Source organism: Bactrocera tryoni, chromosome 1 (assembly GCF_016617805.1).
Source record: "Bactrocera tryoni isolate S06 chromosome 1, CSIRO_BtryS06_freeze2, whole genome shotgun sequence".
NCBI classification, from domain to species: domain Eukaryota; kingdom Metazoa; phylum Arthropoda; class Insecta; order Diptera; family Tephritidae; genus Bactrocera; species Bactrocera tryoni.
Genome location: NC_052499.1, coordinates 53,353,986 through 53,373,993, shown reverse-complemented (window position 1 = coordinate 53,373,993; position 20,008 = coordinate 53,353,986). Strand labels below are relative to the sequence as shown.

Here is a 20,008-nt window from a genome sequence, read left to right as displayed (position 1 = left end):
AATAACCGTGCACATCAAAAGCATTTTCAGTAGAATGAAACTATAATAATAGAATGATACCTGCAAAGATCAGAAGACATGCGTCATGCACCGATATCAAACCTTTAAACTAACCTTTCCTAGAAAAGCCACTAGAATTTAGATCTGTTTTATACCATATGTTCGTCTGATGGTTTATTTTGATGGGTGTAAGACAAACTTGTCATGGTATAAAAATATATCCAGAAAGGTTAACGTTTTTTCTTGTTTTCATTATATTGGCTTGTTGTAGTAGTAGAAATCCTGGTCTAAATGTCTCAGTAATACTGTCGGGGCTATTGAGGAGTTGACACTCATTGGTCGGTTATAAATACGGGCTATTTTCGGTTTCGTAGACCCTACTGTTATCGGAATTGACTAGGAATGTAATTGGAACCGGTTGTCGGCACTTGAGCTTATGCTACTACATTGCATTTCACGAGACTGCTTCGTCAGCATTATGATTAATAATGCTGAGCCAGCATTTCATTGAAGCTATATTTAATATTTTATTTTGTGTTTTTTTTACCTCAAATAACGGTTTTTCCCGTTTGGTCATCTATGATTGATTTACGCGGTTATCTATTTGCTGGAGCTGCCTAACACAAAAAGATACGCAGGTCGCATAATATTTGGTAAAAACATGCTATCAAATGACGGTTGAGAGATTATATAGAGTTATGTAGTATATTTGAGTTTAAAAATTTTTGTTATAAAAAATAGAATTACTTATTCAAAGTTCTCTTCAGCCGCTTCTCCCTTAATATTATTTTATATTTATTATTTAATACCGCCACTATCGTGCAGACTTACTAGTAGCTTGCGCTAATTTTTTGCTGACTACCTCGTTGCCGTGAGTGCAATTTCGTTTTAGAGTCCTTTCCTTCCGTCCGGACTCATTTGCTTCTGTTTATGACAAAAACACTTATCAGTACCACAGACACATGAAAACTTCATCAACAGAAGTAGTTTTTTATGGCACGTCTGCTCTTCAGAGCCAACTTTACGATATCCTCAATAAACGCAAGCATTCATTTTCTCTTACGTATTGAGTGGGAAATAAAAAAATGCAGAGACAGACTAAGTTCAGACGGCTCATTAGCCAGAAATTAGTAATTACATACATTTATTGGTGGAGATTTTTCAAAAATCTAAGCTTAATATAATATAGAATGAGTTTTCGCGTTAAACATTAATTTCTGCAATGCTTCTTCTTGAACAAGTTGTTATTGTGCGTAGTATGAATTGAAATCCTACTCCTCCAATAAAAAATTTATCAAACCAACAAGCCACATCAACTCAGAACGTTTACGAACTTTGACTAAGGCAACAATTTAAAATTGCTGTAATTAAAGAAAGAAGGATCCAGGAACTGTTCCTACACATTTTGCAGACTCCGCGCATTTTTCAAAGGCCAGCTCGCTCACATGTGTGCTGTGCTACACGCTGTGGATGCTTTATAATTTTTCATGCCACTAAACTCACGAACATCTGCTACAACGTGCCAGCGAACAAATAAGTAGTAAAAAAAAAGAAAAAAAAAATTGACGCAAGACACCAGTCTATTAAAGTCAACTTTAAAGTCATTCACGGTTTGTTGTTGTTGTATTGGTTGTTGTTGTATTGGCTGTTGTTGTTGTATTGATTGTTGTTGTTGTGTTTTTAACGTTGTTGATTAGTTTTGGTCTAATTGCTTTTGTTGTTGTTGCCGCATTTTTGTTGTTGTTGCATTTTTATATTGCTGTTGCATCTTTTTTGTTGTTGTTGTAGTTGTAACATTTTCGCTGTTGTTGTTGTTGTTCTTTTATACATATATTGTTGTTGCTGCAAAATTTGTTGTTGTTGTTTTTGTCACTTTTGTTGTTGCTGTGCACTTCCGTTTCGCTGTTGCAATCTCTGCTGACTAGCAACAATTGTTGCTCCTGCTTCAGTCGCTTTGCTGGTCTGGTCGTTCACCCCCGCCGCTGCAACCCTGTTCGTCGTACGCGCCGCACTAGCATTGCATCCTGCCGGTTTGCTATTAGTTTTAATGCACGACAATTAGTTTGTTCGCCAAGTTATGGTCGATTCTTGGCAAACTTCATGCCAACCTCAAATCACTCTCTCTCTCTCTCTCTCTCTGTCTCTCTACTCTGACTTTATCACATTTAACGCCTTGCATCAGCGTAACAGTCTAATTGGACGCGTTGCAGTTTTCTTCGCAGTTTTCTTCGCATTTTAATTGTTTTGTGTTTTACAGCATGAAAATGTGTAAAGTTTCGCAAACAACATCTTCACCAGCCGGTGCGCACTACTCCTTGTTGTTGCTGGCGCGAAAGTAATTTTCCTCTTTCGCTTAACTTTCTGCGTGTTTGCTTTATTTATCGTTTATTTTCTTCTAATTTTTATTACGATTAAATCTTGAAATACTAACCATTTGTCTGCTGAGATTTTTTTTTTCGATTCCGAAAAGTATTCATCTAATGAAGAGCGGAAACTAAAAACCTTTTGAGCATATACAAACTTATTTTCGTTCAAATTTCATTTACTGCTCGTATTTCATTGGATTTTTCATGCTTCAAGATTTCTAATACTCAAGAAACCCTTCAAATTTTCTAATTTGCCACAAACGTGCAACTTTTCAGCAAATAAATTAGATAATTAAATCCAAAGCGTTTGAGTGACGATGTTAGTTATTCATTGAGAGGCTACTGCCTTCCTCTCCCAATACTACAACACACTTTGCATTACCGTCAAGTATATATTTTCCGTCTCCATCTAGACCCTCTTACCAATATCCGTTAGGAAGTAGCCAACGGAACAGTGCTGTCAAATTCTATTTTACAATTAATTAGTACACATAATGCTCGGCATTTTTGTTGTTTTCATAAAGCGCACGAATTGTTGTTGGTATTGCTATTAAAGACATTACGAACGCCCGAAAGTAGTCAAAACAACTTCATTGGCTTTATGTACATATGTATGTGCGAGTGTACGAGTTATTTATTTAATTTCGGTACCGTTATATTGACTGGCGAGCACTGGGTGGCGGCGCTCCGCTAAAACCCTCTGCGTTCGCTGTAATGTTTTTTCGTACTTAAATTGAGTTAATTAACGCTAACTTTACTGCAGGTGCTGCAAATTGCTTGGCACTGCTCGCTCGCTCTCTTCTCTTCCACACACACACTAAAGACGAATCAATGTGCACATAAAACGGAACACTGATAATAATGTGAATGGACTTCATTGCATTCATTACAAAATTAAATGAAAATTTGAATATTTGGCAAGCGAGAAGCGGGTAGCGGGTGCTGATGCGCGCAAAGCAACGAAATGATTACGACGACAATTTCCAAATTGAAATGTTTACAGCAAGCGCTTCAATTATATTTTAGCAAAAGAGTGCTAATTACAATTTTTATAAAACTTAAGTACTCAACTACCCCTTAAAAAAAAAAAAAAAATTTGAACTGATTTTTTTTTCATCCTCCACCTTTTTAATGTAGTTCTTTTAGCGTTTATTTTATTATTTGCTTCTACCTCTCTTTTGCTTCGCCTTTTTTATTTTCAATAGTTTGTGCAAATATTGTTTTAATGAAGTTCCAAGTAATTGCGTATAAATAAAAAATTATTTTTGCTCTACTAGATAAGTGCCATCTAATGTCTTTCCTCACTTTGTAGATTCTGAAAGTTGCAAAGTTTCAACCTAACAAGCTCAATTTGGTAGTCAAATTTATGCAATTGAAAAGTTCCAACTGTGACATTATTTTCTTTATGTTTCTATTTTTAGAAGTTTTCACGAAGTTTTTTTTTCATTTTGAAATGCATACGAAGATTTGTATTTTAGTTCAGCTGGAATTTAAAAGTATTAAATTAATTGTACTGTAAAGTTTAGTATATTAAGTACTGGCTGTTTTTATTTCTGTTAGGATTGGTAATTCTTTGGGTATTGGTATTTGTAATGGTGGTAATTTAGAGCAAATGTATAAGTATAAAAATAATTGCACTCTAAATTTTGGTATATTAAGTACTGGATGTTTTTATACCCCTTAGCGTCGGTAATTGTTTGGGTAATGGTATTGGTAATGTTAGTAATTTAGAGCAAATGCTTCATTACTAAATTAGTAGTACTGCAAATTTTGATATTTTAAATACTGGTTGTTTTTATTTCGGCGAGGATTGGTAATTGTTTGGGTACTGGTATTTGTAATGGTGGTAATTTAGAGCAAATGTACAAGTATAAAAATAATTACACTGTAAATTTTGGTATATTAAGTACTGAATGTTTTTATACCCCTTAGCGTCGATAATTGCTTGGGTAATGGTATTGGTAATGTTAGTAATTTAGAGTAAATGCTTTATTACTGAATTAGTAGCACTGCAAATTTTAGTATATTAAGTACTGGTTGTTTTTATTTCTGTTAGGATTGGTAATTCTTTGGGTATTGGTATTTGTAATGGTTTTAGTTCAGGGAAAATATATATTATAAGTTATTAATTAATTACCCTGCAATTTTATATTAAAAACTGAATGTTTTTTTTTCTGTTAGGCTTGGTTATTGCGTGGGTAATGGTATCGGCAACGCTGGTAATTTAAAGAAAATTTATAAATATTAAAAAAATTACACTGTAAATTTTAGTTTATATACCAATATGTTACAATAGGGATAGGATATTGCTTGAATATTAGTATTGGTAATGCTGGTAGTTTAGAAAAAATTCCTAAGTGTTATATTAATTATTAATAATAATACTTATTATTATGTTAATTACACTGTGAATTTTAGTTTGTATGTCAATATGATACAGTAGGGATTGGTAATTGTTTATGTATTTGTATTGGTAATGCTGGTAATTCAGAAAAAATTTAAAAGTATTAATAATTGCATTGTAAATTTTAATTTGTATGAATGGTATTGGTATTGATAATGGTACTGTTTTGCAATTATTGTCGTTTCTATAATTAATTGTTTTAGTAATTTCAGGTATTGTTCTTTGAGTACTGACCGGTAACGGTATTGATATTGAAAAAATAAATGATACTGTTAATTTATTGGTACTAGTAATGTCCTTGAAGTCTGCTTAAAAAGTGTTAATGAAACTGTTTTTCTAGTTATTTTGATTTTTAAATATATTGGTTGTCCAATTTTTGTAATTGTGAATATAACAGTAATGATAAATGCTATTTTAATAATGTATATTTGTTGTGAACGGTATTTGTAGCGGTAATTTTGTTGTTACATCAGTAATGATTATAGTATTGGTACTTGTAATGGTATTGTTACTAGTATTTATAATGATATTAATATTATTTGCAGTAAAGTTAATGCAATTGATATTTATAGCATCATTAGCATTACTATTATTGTAATTATGTTAGTAATGGTGTTCGTATATGTATTTGTAATATTATTGGAGCTAGTAATGATATCACCAAACTGGAGATTATTGTTGTTAAAGATATTGGTAGCGGTAATTATCTTGTTATATTAGTAATGATTGTAGTATTGGTATTTGTAATGGTATTGTAACTAGGATTGATAATGATATTAATATTATTTGCAGTAAAGTTTATGCAATTGATGTCTATAATATCACTAGTGTTACTGTTATTGTAATTAGGTTAGTAATGGTGTTCGTATTTGTATTTGTAATGTTATTAGAGCTAGTAATGATATCACCAAACTGGAGATTATTGTTGTTAACGATATTGGTAGCGGTAATTATGTTGTTATATTAGTAATGATTATAGTATTGGTATTTGTAATGGTATTGTAACTAGTATTGATAATGATATTAATATTAGTTGCAGTAAAGTTAATGCAATTTATGTTTATAATGTCACTAGCATTACTGTTATTGTAATTACGTTAGTAATGGTGTTAGTATTTGTATTTGTAATGTTATTGGAGGTAGTAATGACATCACCAAACTCGACATTGTTGTTGTTAAGTATAGAAAAATGCTTCTAAGATTTAAATCCGTAGAATGCGTGCGTATGCACTTTCAGATTCAACACGTGCAATTTCGCCCTTTTTTCTTAGACACGACACGAGTTTTTTAAGTATTCAAAACGTTCATTTGAGTTATTGCAAAAAAATAAAACTTTCATGCTTTGAAAATTTAATTCGATTTTAGAAACAGTTTGAATCTGTTCGCTTGTAAGAGTTCTCTTTGTCAAGTCATCGTCTTTGTTCGTTCCTTCCTCATTTACTACTAGTTATCTGCAGCATTTTTTTCCACAGTCACCGCTTATTATTGGTGTTTAGTCTGCTTGCTCACGTACAAATGCCGTTTGCCTAAAGGTAAAAATGCAATTTTCCCCTTGACTGACATTATGATGTGCAGCTAAATCTGCTGTTAAATTTGTTGCATGCCACACACGTGTGTATATATAATACTTGCATGTGCAACGAAAGCATGTCTTCGGCATTTGTTGACATTGCTTGAACCGCAAGGCAACACACACATACATGCATGCCATGCACTTATACATATGCAGTATGCAAATGCTTAGCTCTGCGGTGCGCTCTGGCGTATGAGTAACATTTTCATAAAACCAAATTGTTTTGCAGTTATGAAATAAGTTTACGTAGCGTGTGAATTTCACAAGTAATTCGCTTCAATTTCAAATTACGACAAGCTGATGCGCTGCATGTGACGCAATTGCATGAAATATTGTAGACAACTGTTGAAATATGGCTTTTATTTGAGAATAGAGTTTAATTTTTAAGTTTGAAAAATTATTAAATTCACGCAATAATCCAGAAGATTTCTAGAGGCAGTTCACCATAAGCTTTGAACTGGTAATAATTTGTCGAGCAAAAGCTTTTTTTTCCTCAACTAATGGGCCATAAACGCTTTTGAGATAACCTTTGCTCGGTTCGAAAGGTCATTGCAATTGCAAGAAATCACAATTACCTGCTCAATGCAAAGGATTGCAATATTTTCCAATACACTACTTCGACACTCATTGTTGGTGTGTGTACCTAAGTGACCGTAAGCTGATGGTCATAACGATTTTATCCTGCTGCAAACACAAAACAAACAACGTTCGACAAGATTTCAGCAAGCAAGCGGGGTAAGGTGCGGACAGGCATGCCTGTGTGTGATATTCCGTGTGTATATGCACCTTTTCCTACTTCCTTCTAGCAGAAATGCATCCAACGCACGTTCGAAATCCGAGCAAACAAATCCTTGATTTATGTTTATATGCTTTGGCCGGCGTTGCGCTCGTTTGTATTTTCTTATCCCAGCCAGCTCAGGCAAACATGGGCATTAAGAGAAATATGCGACGCTTTAGTGGATATATCACAGTCTGCTTAACCGTTACATATGTAAGTATGTATGCATGTGTGGCGAGTTTTCCTTTTCATTTTCATGATGACCGCAAATAATCAAATGAAAATAAACGATCGCCGGCGCGCTGTTGGCAGGCGGTGTACATAACTGCTATCATTTCGCTACTCAGTGCTTGGGCTATTATTGTGGTACTGCTCCTGGCCAACGATACACTTCTGTCACATACATATCCACTAACATTGCAATGGTCGCATTGGCAATGCACTGAATTGCACTTCTGCTGCATACACTCAGACTTCGGACTATTGCGGCTAACTGTTTGCGTCTGTCGGTTTGTTTGTGTGTCTGCCTGCTATAGAATCCTTTGGTTGTACTACCTCACCACCCTAACTTCTGGCTCAATCATTGCTTTCTGCCGTTGCATGAAATGAATTGAAATGATGACGATGATTTACTGTTATGTGATTCCATTCAAGGGCTTACTTGTGAGAAGCAAATACACTACAAATTCGATAAACAATATTATTCTCACTACGAGTTTAGCTTGAAAAGTATATGTCATGTAATCATAAAACTATTATAAAGTCGATTCTTCGATTCGCCATTTCTCTGCTTACTATATTTGAGAGCTGAGCTTTTGTAAAAAAATTTGATCGAGTAGAGATTTGAATTTGATACTAGAGAGTTTGCGGAAATTTCATTAAAGTGCTACTAAGTTTGTATTTTAACATATCTTATACCAGCTATACCCTCAATTTTCGAGATGTCAGTCTAAAATTTTGCACTTGTCCTTATTGCGCCAGTGAACAGTGTATTTATCGAAATTTTGAGATTGGACCACTACACCATATACCAAGCAGAACTCTGGCGGCTCTTTTTCTGCCCATATACCGGCAAGGGAGTTGTTGGTGACAATAACCCGTTGGAGGAGAGTGCCAGTGAGCTTCTTTACGAATGTGTCAAAGTTGGTGGGAAGGTTGGTGGAGTAGTTTACTGTCAGGAGTTCTCTATCAACTCCAGCATCAGACTACCTGACAATTATAGTGTCTTCAAAGCCGCGGTTGCAGCCATTAAGGTGGCAGTAGGTTTACTGTTACGGTGTGCAGCCTTCTTTAGAGAAGTGATCATCCGCTCAGATAGCAGAGCGCCTTAACTAGCTTTAAACTCATTAACAGTGCGTTCCGGGTTGATTAAGAAGTCTCTAACCTCGTTATCAGTAGCATCGAGTGACTATGTGACAAGAATGGTATGAGCGCCAGGCCATAGCGGTGTGGCAGGAAATTGTAAAGCTGATGAGCTACCAAGGAAAGGCAACCTAGAACCGCTATCGGTAGAATGGGAGCAATTCGGTGTTCCTATATGCAGCTGGACAGCGTTGGACCACCGTCGGTACATGCGCTGTCGCAAAAGCCTTTGGACCCGAGATCGATCAAGTGATCTCTTTTCCCTCAGTAAGGCTAGCATTTCACTAGTTGTGCGGCTTTTAACAAACCATTGTCCTATTGGCGTCCATCCTTACAGCATGAATCTTACCAGACTGCAGAAGCTGTATGGAAGAAGATGAGGTGGAAACAACTCAACACTACCGTCTTGACTGTCCCGCGTTTGGGAGTTCAAGAATTAAACCATACCCCGCATACCTTCAGACATCTCACCGAACTGACGGGAATGGAAATTAAGCGTCTGTGCAAATTTGTATTGACCATTAAGCGCTTTGCAAACTTATAATATCGAACACAGGAGTTCTTCTTTTTCTGCGGCTTTACGAAGGACTACCTATAGCACTTCATGTGCGATCACTAGATCAGCCATATAACATAACCTAACTAAAGCATATAGCTGCCGAGAACTTAGCAAATGTAGTATGAACCGAAAAGAAGCATTATTTCACCAAAGATGCAAGGTTACATCAAAAACACAATAGTCTGTTCGATTCGCTACTCTCTTACCTTGCTACTGGCGTAAATGAGACAACTTAAGTCAATTTATTAGGGTTTGAGTCTTCCTTCTTTACTTTACTCCTTAGTTACTTTACCCAACGACCCTGGTAAGCGCGAGTTTTGCTTTCTTTGACCACTTACTTGTTACATAACCTTGAAAGCAGCTTTACAGATTTGATTAGTCTTGTATTTGTATTCCGTTTTCCACTTCCACTGCATGGTTGATAGTTTTACGTCTGCTTACTCGAAAACCGACCGCCATAGGTACTTGAGTTTATGTGCCTTATATCTGTCGCTCGCACATTTACTTTCGTTGTTGTGATTTTCCATTCTGCGTTGCCGGTTTGATGGACAATAATGCGCCAAGTATAATTCTATATGTGCTATTTTATATAAATGACTGTCATTTCCATCGTCTATATGCTGCTGCATGCCTCTGGCTGCTTATCTACATTGCAACGGGTCTGCTCGGTCTGCTGCATGCCGGCGCGTTGCACTTGAGCAGCGCTCAATATTGGCTAGCGCATGTTCATAAATTTTGGCAACCGTTAAGTTGTGGCACGTATGACTGGCGTACGAGTGTTGCTGTCGCTACTGACAGCACTTGATACCTTCATGCCTTGGCTTCCTGGCTGGTTGACTGGTTGGCTGGTTGACTGGCTGTGAGCTGCTGCCGCCACCCGGAAAAGTCCTTGACTAAAGGACACATCAAGTTCATTGGGAAGCACGCTTCTGTTGTTGTTGTTGTTGTTTCCTCTTCCTCTTGCACTTCCATTTCGTTTTGTCTTATTTCTATTTACTTGATGCGGCCAGCTTAACAACGGTTAATGCCATAAATACTACAATGCATCCGCGGTATGCCGGCATTCCGACGAGAATAAAATACAAACACATACAGACACGCATACGCAGCAGTACATTCTGTTGCGTTGTTGCACTTTGCATTTGTTGCACGGCACAAGCAGCGTTAGCTCTCACACCCTTTCGCTGCCAACTCAGCTTACAATTTATTCCGTCATTCTTCCTTGCTGCTGGCATATTTCATTGACCTCCAAAAGCTGTTGAATTCGCTGCCGTGGGGTTGTTGCTTTTGCTGGCGTTCGTGGTAACAGTACATTGTCTGTAACAACATGTGTGTGTGTGTGTGTGCGTAGGGACAACATTTCTCCGGTGTTGCAAAAGTTTTTCGCACAACATGGTTTAAATGCGAAAATAACTTTTTAAATGAAAAATCTAAATGTGAGGGAGTGACTCCAATGAGTGCACATTTGACAGCATGCCGGAAGTCTGTAGCTCGGAAGGGAGTGAAACTTTTGTCTTTCGTGTATCTGAACTTTAAAGTTTAATATAAGAGTTTTTTTGGTTTTACACTTCGTGAAATATGAAATTTACTCGGCATCAACAGGATACCAATTTGGTTTGAAACCTAAAATTCGACTTAAGGGGGCAGCCTGCTTTAGAGTCTTTAAAAAATCGATTTTTTTGAGAATTTTTTTTGGAGGGAAAGAAATAAGCGATTAAAGCGAAATTTCCAGGGTTTAGAGTTATATATTTATACATCATTCACAAATTTTTTGTATACGAAATCTTTGATTTTCTGCCTTTGGGAAGCAATTGCCCGATGCATCTCGCATGTACATTTGTCGGCCGACAGGCAGGATGCAGGTTGCAATTTCTATCGGAAAAAAAAATCAAAGAGATTCATATTTTTCAATAATTTATCTTCTAGTTAAACTAAAAAAATTCCAGAAAAAAGTAAAACCTTACAAATTTTTTTAAATTTGAAAAAGAAGTGGTTTTTGACCAAAAAAAATTTACTTTATGTTGTTTAAAAATTTGTTAAAACTCGACTTTTCTTAGTTTTTTTTAGTTTAAATTGAAGATAATTTAATGCCAAATATAATAAACTTTGCCCCAATTCCATACGACGTTTAGTTTTTTTTCTATTCTGCCCGCCAATTAAGAAAAATCGTAAAATTGAAAAACCGAGAAATTTCGCGTCAAAGCTTTCGCTTTCTGCCCAATCGCTCTTATATCTGCTAGACCCTCGCTCACTATTTCTCTTCTAGCTTCGAAAATATTTCGAATTCCCATCTAAAACTGTAGGGGCATATTCATAGATTCTTTTTATAGAGATTTAAGCAAAAAAAAAATCGATTTTTTGAAGCTTCTAAAGCAAGCTCCCCCCTTAAATGTTCAGATTTCGTTCAAAAAAAATTTGTTTTTGTAATTTTTTTTTTTGTTAAGTTTTTATATAATAAATAAATAAATAAGTATAAGGCGCTTTTACAGAATTTAACACACCGTTATTCATTTTGCAAAATTATGGATTCCCTTCATCACGTAGCCAATCACCAGCATTTCTACCAAAAAAGGTGTATGGCGCCGAGGAAGATTTTTCTGCTTTAAGTTATAGAAAATGTTTTAATTTTTGACAAAACGGCGGCTTCTCAGAAAAATATATGTTTTGTAAACGAAAACAGTTCAAAAGTTTGCATCTTCGATTATATTTAAAAAATTAAAAAAAAATATTTTTTATTTTGAAATTCTCAAATTCTTAACATTTCCTTTCCTCTGTTGCTTAGACGATATTAACTAGTCAATTGAGCAGTCTCCGGCCTACCTTTGTAAAACACATTTTTGTTTTTGCAAAATTCAATTTATTCAACATAGTTCGCTTTAAGGCTAACACGCTGATTAAAGCGGCCCTCAAACTTTTCGATACCATTTTTGTAGTAAGATTCGCTCTTTGCTTCATAATAGGTCTCAGTTTCGGCCTTCACTTCTTCATTCGACGAAAATTTCTTCAGAGCGAGAATTCTTTTAAGACCTGAGAACAGCGAATAGTCGCTGGGGGCCTTTTCTATAGAATACTTCCATCCACCGTATTGGATGCGTAAGCAATTTGAGCCACAATTCTTGGATTTTTGCCATCGTTTGCACTGCCATGTGATACAGTGCATTGCCTTGGTGAAATAGCACTCACTTTTTCTTCAAATACAGCCGTTTTTCGGCTCTCAAACGGCCCAATAACACTCTGAAATAGTCGCTGTTGATGGTAGTCAATCCAAATTATGATTAATCATCTCAAAATAGCGACGCCATAACCTTGCAGCCGATTGTAGCGCTTTTCCACGCTTTGAAGCGGGTTCATCGTATTCAGTCCACTCGGAATGACTGTCGATTGGTCTTCGTAGTGAATGAATGCAGCTATGTTTCATGCATTGTCACAAATCGTTGCAAAAACTCGCGTTTTTTACGCATAAGCATCTCTAAACACTGCTCCGAATCTTGAACTCGCCGTTGTTTTTGGCGTAAAGTGGACTCGCAGGGAACCCACTTTGTTCAGAGCTTTCTCATATCAAAATGTTACTGAATGATGCAATGTACACGTTCAGTTAATATCTTTGGAGTGCCTGCCATCCCGAACAACTTCACTTTACGCTCATCCAAAATAATTTGGTGGACTTTTTTGATTTTTTTGTCGGTAACAACCTCTTGGTTCACCGTCTTCGGTGCTCATTTTGCCACGTTTAAACTTAGCATACTAATCCTTGATGGCTGATTTTCCTTGGGTAGTGTCCGGAAACTCGTCTTCAAACCAAGCTTTTGCTTCAACTGTACTTTTTCTCTCCAAAAAGCAATATTTTATCAACACGTGATATTCTTTCTTAACCATTTTTAAATAATAACAAAAGTTGTTTCATTCAAAATGACATAATGCAAAAACTAATGTTCCGACAGCTGTCAAATTTATACACGCAATTTTCCAAGTTTAGGCCTAACTAAAAATCATATGAATTCAACACTAGTAGCGCCATACATATGTATGTATGTTGACATGTCAAATGCTTAGATGTTAATATATGTTTTGTGATATTTTGTGATCCTTTTTTATTGCACGCATTTTTTATATCCAGTCTAAATCGCTAGTTAGCGGCTAATTCATGAACTAATAGCATGAACATACGCTGTGCTCAGTGTGTAGGCATCAGAATTATCATGTTGATTTGTTGACTAAATAATTAATCCGCTTCTCATTTTTTTGCTGGCTTCCATTAGTACAACTACGGACACACCGTGTGTATATATAATATATATATAGATATATATCTATATACTTCTAGTCAGCTGCTGTTACATTTGTGTTTTTTGCTGGTCACCTCCTCGGGAGCCTCATGCATGTTTTGGTTTTTTCTTTATTGCCTTGCCATTGCTGCTTTTTTTTTTTGCTTTTCGCTCTCGCTCTCTCTCATTTTCAGTGGGTGTGTGTTTGCAGTGAAATTAATTCGTGAAAGAAAACAGAATAAAACTAATTTTCTGCTACTGATTTTGAATTAATCGAATGAATTCATTCTGTCTTTCGCAAGGCAGTGTGTGTGCAAGCGGGAAGCAGGCAAGATTTTTTTGGGGTACGCGGTCGGTGCCGAGCAGAAAGATATTGAACTTGGCTAGAGGCATGCTTGCGTAGCCCATCTACATATTTTATTGTTATTGTTTTTGTTAAAATGTAAGTTTGTTTGCTTTTTTTCGTTTTTCTTTATCTCTTTTTATTGTTATTGTACTGTGCAGAGTGAATATTTATTTATTTTCTTATCGAGTAAAGCGATTAAAGTTCTTTCAGGATTAATTAATTTTTTTTTTTTTTAATATTTTTTGAAGTTATTCTTTGTATAAAAGTAAGCCGACTTGTAAAATATATTTCTATGTTGAAATTTAAAATGCTCTCTTTTTCAAACTTTTTGTTGTGGTAACGCTTAAATTACTATATGTATTCTATATTTTTATATAAATGCAAGCAATTAAGTTTATGAGTAAAAACTCATTTTAATACAAGAACCAGCTGTTCCCTCCTTTATTTCCTGCCCTAACCGATAAAGCTTCTTTTAATTATTTCTATGCCAAATTGCTTTTGCCTAAAAGCCTTTTCAGCAGCTTGTCTTGCGACATTATTTCAGAATTGGCTTTGTTATTTTTAGCTGCATTGTTATTAATTAATTTGTGTATTTGTTGCTCTTTCGGCTGTCCGTTAGTGTGCCGCCTTATGGGCTTTTCACCTGTGGCAGCCTAAAATCGATAAAAAAAATCAAAAGCCAGCTAAGTAAAATAACAATTATGCTGAGCATACTATCAGTGGGCCATAAGCTGCCTTAATGAGGCTGTAAATTTTTGGTAATTACTTTTCTGTGGTTTCTGTGCCGGCAGTTATTACCACGTTTAATCGCAAGGGAAATTGTGGTGTCGACATAACCTTCCTTTGTATTTCAGATGGTCGAAGTTTAGTTATGATTGGTACATGCACACTTACATACTTGAGACCCAATAGAATTGCGGCCCCAAGTGTCACAAAAACACTTTTACCTCAATATTAAATTAAATTTATAGGTATGCATTACACCGTTATGAATTTTTATTTCGCTGAAGTTTGCTTTTTATCGCCTATGCTTATTGTAAGTACAGTATATGGCAAGTAATTAATTTTCTCCAAACAAATATTTTAATTGCGTGGGTATTTGTTGTAATTTGAAAAGCATACTTTTAGAAATTTATGTTTTTATTTACATAATTTCGCAAAGAAATCTCAAAACTTTATGGCTCTTTTCGATATAATTTGCAAGCATGTTTAACAATGCATGTTAGCCTAAAATTATGCTATAGTTAGAGCGAACAACCAAAAGAGGCCCGTAGTGGGTTCAAAATAAAAGCAAATAGTTCAAAATCAGTCTGCCACATAACGGTAATAAATAATTGCATAATATTAATAGTAAAACAAGAAGAAAACGTTAACTTCGGCTGCACCGAAGCTATTATACCCTTCACAGGTGTATTTCTTTTAGTAACTATGTGTCCAGTTTGTATGGAAGCTACATATATGCTATAGTAATCCGATCTGAACAATTTTTGCGGAGATTATCTCATACCAAATTTCGTCAAGATATATCGTTAAATGAGGAAGTTTCTCAAGCAAGCATTTGATTCCGATCATACAGTTTGTATGGCAGCTATATGATATAGTTAACCGATCTGAACAATTTCTTCGGAGATTACATTGTTGCTTTAGAAAATAATCTACATCAAATTTCGTAAATATATCTTGTCAAATGCAAAAGTTTTCCATACCAACACTAAATTCCGATCGTTCAGTTTGTATGATAGCTATATGATATAGTGGTCCGATATCAGCAGTTCCGACAAATGAACAGCTTCTTGAAGAGAAAATGACGTTTGCAAAATTTCAAAACGATATCTTAAAAACTGAGGGACTAGTTCGTATATATACAGACGGACAAATGGACGGACAGACGGACATGGTTAAATCAACTCAGCTCAACATACTGATCATTTATATACATATACACTTTATAGGGTCACCGACGCTTCCTTCTGGGTGTTACAAACTTAATATACCCCGTTCAGGGTATAATAATTGGGGACTAATTCGTAATCCCAAACATCTTGAATAAAAAAATGAGAAAATATTTTTTATGTAAAGATTACAGTAGCAAATAAGAACATTTTTTCCACATTAGAAGGAATGAAAAGGGATAAGCAAACTGATGCCATAACCTTCTTGATCGATTTCCGGACACGAACTCGTTTCGAAGCCGAACAACCACACCACTCTTTAGCCTCTTGTTTTGACTCAGAATCTTGGTGATAGACCTAAGTCTCATCCATAGTGACGAATCGACGCACAAAATCCAATTTATCCTTTTAAAGCGGGGCTCCAAATGCTGCTGAGAAAGTCGCATTCAGCACACAGCTTTCTGAAACCCAAAATTTCACTTAAAATATGGCTCACACTGCCTAATGAAATGTGTAGAGCCTCCACTAAATCTATCTCAGTCAATCGACGATCTTCCAAAGCCATATGCTGTATTTTGGCTATGATTTCTGGTGTTGATGCGCTTTTTGAACGTCCTTCACGTGGATCGTCTTCAAGGCTTGTACCGTCACGTTTAAATTCAGCAACCCATATTTCTACTGTTCTAATTGTAGGTGGAGAATCATTATACACTTTTAGCATTCGTTCGTGAATTTCTGTTGGTACTACACCTTCGAAAAATACTAATTTTATCCCTGCAAAATATTAAATTTTTTCCATTGTAATAAAATACTGTGACACGGCGACACTAAATGGTTTGTAAACAAAGAATGAATTGACAGATTGAAATGAAACTTCACATACGTTCATATGAAGAGTGTACCAACAAAACAATAAAAAAATTTGGGCTAATGGCAATGCCCTCTCTTATCGAACGGCAAAACTTATTGAGCAACCTGGTACATATATTTTATTTTCTTCCGTTTTGATTTTGATCGTTATTATTAATATTTTAGTTTTACTACTTTTTATTTTGTTACTAATAAATTTCATTATAATATTTTTTTTATTTTGCTAATGTTTTTTACATAAATAATCTACTTATCCCTCAAAACTCATGCTTCATTGCTTCCCCGTGCTGGGGTGGCGCCACATTAGCCTGACAAACCACAAAATCTGGCTAATAAAGCGCTCGTAATAGAACACGGAAATTTGAGAGCACTCGAAAGATTTTAAATACTTTTGCATTGCTCGTTAAATGATAGAATGAACTGCGTAATTAGCTCTTCAAGGTCTTAGGTAACCACAATAAATGTCTCACTGGAATAGCTAAGGCGCATGCGAACTTAATCTCTACATTAATACTTACATAGAGTACTTACATTAATACATACCTAAACTTTTATAAATATATTTTTATATACTAGAAATACATATGTATATAGTAAATGCACAAATCGTGTAATATTCACAATATGCTTCGTAACTTATTGTGTGATTATCTTTATAAATTATATATGAAGCATTATTTATGTCACATTAATCGATGTATCAAGTTACTTAGCTATTAATAGCTCATCTATACTGCTTACAAACGTGTAATATATTTTCTACAATTTCCTTTTGATTTTCTTCCATCTTTCTAGTGTTGAGCAAGGGCCAAGGTGAGACTTGTCGCTATAGATTCCTGGGTAAATACGGCGGTTATTGTTGGATCGTGACACAAGCCACAATTGTTTATGATAAATTGAAACCACAAAGTGTTGTTTGCGTTAATTATGTCATAAGGTAAGTACACAGATTTCCATTTACTTCCAATTATCCATTGTATGTTTGCGTAAAAATTTTCAACGGGAACGAGTGTATTTTCAACGCGTGTGAAATTCCATGAAATGAAACAGTGAAAGTTACAAAAAGTGATTTGATATTGGAAAATATTATAATGAACGCATGAATGATTGATGAATACTAAGTAAACTATAAAAGTGTAGATAAAAGCACTGATGAATACAAAATTAATTAAAGGTTATAAATAATGAAGTTAAAAAAATTAAAAAAAAATAACAAAATATATTTATTATAATAATAAATAATTAATAATAAAAAATGTTGTTCATATGTATTTTCAAAACAATTATTATAACTTATTTATTTACTATATGAATATAACGGAATTTGAAAAGTCTTAAAGAACAATTAATAAAAAATAAAATAAAAATAAATATAAAATATTATAAAATAATACATAATAAACAATTAAAAAAAATATTGTTCATAAAACTATAGAAAAAAAAAGTAATAATTATAATCGAGGCAATAAAAATGTGCTGTCTCTCAATCAAAATAAATGAAACAAAATGGCATAAAATAATTTAAAATAAATGGTGCTAACAAATAAATATAAATAAAGCTAAATTTAAAAAAAAAGATAGTTCACAATTATGGAAAAAACATTTATAAAATTATATTTTCATAGCAATTATACATATAACTTAGTTACTTTTATATTATACGCGTAGAAAAAAAAAATAATAATCGAAGCAATAAAAAATTTCTGTCTCTTAATCAAAATAAATGAAGCAAAATGGCATAAAATAATTTAAAAGAAATGGTGCTAACAAATAAATTTGGTTAATTGAATACTGTTAAAAAATTGAGCAACTATTTATTATTCACACTCATAAATAACTTGCATACATATGTACATATATACATACATAGAAATTGTGACAAAAAATACTCGGAAATTTATTTTGTCGTCTTGAAAGTAATCCTCACCAGATGTAATAAAACAAAAAATTTTGTTTTCTACTTTTGTTTGTTATTTTGTGCTTTTTGTGGTCTTTACTTCATCTTCGGCAATCTTTATTTTCTGTACTATTATTTTAAAAGCTATTAAGACTATATACAATTTTTTTAAGATCCGAGAAAGTTTTTTTCAATACATACTAAGCAAGAGAGTGAGGTCTGTTAAAACTGTTTAGATGATACTTTTTCATAAATCGAGTAAGGGCAGCTAAAAACGGATGACACATCAAAAAAAAATTAATGGTTTTCAAAAATAAAGTTCCGACAGTCGAGTCTGCGTAACCGGATCTTACCTGCATTTTTAGAGACCCCAAAGACTGTGACCTCGATTATATTCATATTCTCTATTACTTTTTGATAAATATCTTGCACCAACAAAAAAAAAATTAACCTCACAAAAATAATAAATTCAATACTTTTTGTAGATTTCAAATATAGTCTAACTAAAAATGCATTTCACTTCCCTCTAAATTATTTGATTTATTTTCAAATTGCCACCAAAATTACAATAATTGCTTTTTCATATTTATTTTTCTTTTTTGGCTGACAAAATAAATATTTCAAAGCAAATAACGCTTCAATGAACTGAAATTGAAATTAATTTGCGGCGTGTGGGCTACTCATATGAGAAAAATAAAAGCAAATAAAACGAAAGAGAAAAAAATAACAAAAAAGAAAAATGAAAGCAAAAAAGGGAAATTAAAAACGAAAAGAAAGAAAATAATAACAAAAAAATAAAAACAAAAAAACTAGAATAAAAGCATTGAGAAGAGCGAATGGAACCACAAATGAACAAACAAAAATTGCAACGCCAGCAAAAGCGCAAAGCAACATTTAATAATATCATCAAAACTTTAATTAAATTGAATAACAAATTTCGGTTTGTTCTAAAACAAACTAATTCGTTCTGGCTTTTTGGAAGAGCCATTATATAACCGTATGTATATGTATATCCTCATCTAAAATACGAAATAACGTAACATCACTTTTCATAAGCTTACGGGCGAAAGAAAAACGATATAATAGAAACCACTCAAACTGAAACAAAATTTGAGTTTTGGTTATAAAATGGTTATATATTGGTTATATATTAGTTATGAAATGGTTATATATTGGTTATGAAATGGTTATATATTGGTTATAAAATGGTTATATATTGGTTATACTGACAGCGGAAGCTGAACATTTTATGCTACATTATACATATATGATATGATGTAGTGAATCGTAAGCAACAAAAAACTCATTTTCAATATATTATATTGTTGATGTCGTTGCACCACGTGCTGTACACACTCCACTGGCTATTATAATTACTCATGCATATTATAACTGAAATTAGTAAATATTACTATTTATTATAAATTTAAGCGTTATTCAAACGCACCGCTGGTAAAATACTTGTAAAATATATTTGTAAAATTAAGCTCTATTCACACATAGCTTCGCTTGAGTGGCTTTAAGTGCAAGCAAACAACATCAAAATTTTCGGCTTCGTTTTATTTTCGGATTTTACACACTTAATCGCTTTAAATTTACGCGAAATTCCACAGTTTTCTTTTTTTTCGTTTACTCGAAATCTCATTTGATTTTTATGCCGTCGTCATTTCCTTCGCATTATCCTTGCAATTTGCTG

The 20,008-nt window shown here is 34.0% G+C and overlaps 1 protein-coding gene across 1 annotated transcript in view; it reads left to right on the top strand.

The window, feature by feature from the left end:
* The window catches only part of LOC120770503 (protein similar-like), a 66,071-nt gene extending 48,715 nt beyond the window's left edge, over positions 1 to 17,356 (top strand). The window contains exon 7 of the mRNA XM_040098030.1: positions 17,211 to 17,356. Coding sequence (XP_039953964.1) covers positions 17,211 to 17,356 — 146 coding nt within the window. The remainder of the gene's footprint in view (positions 1 to 17,210) is intronic.
* Positions 17,357 to 20,008: the final 2,652 nt, after the last annotated feature.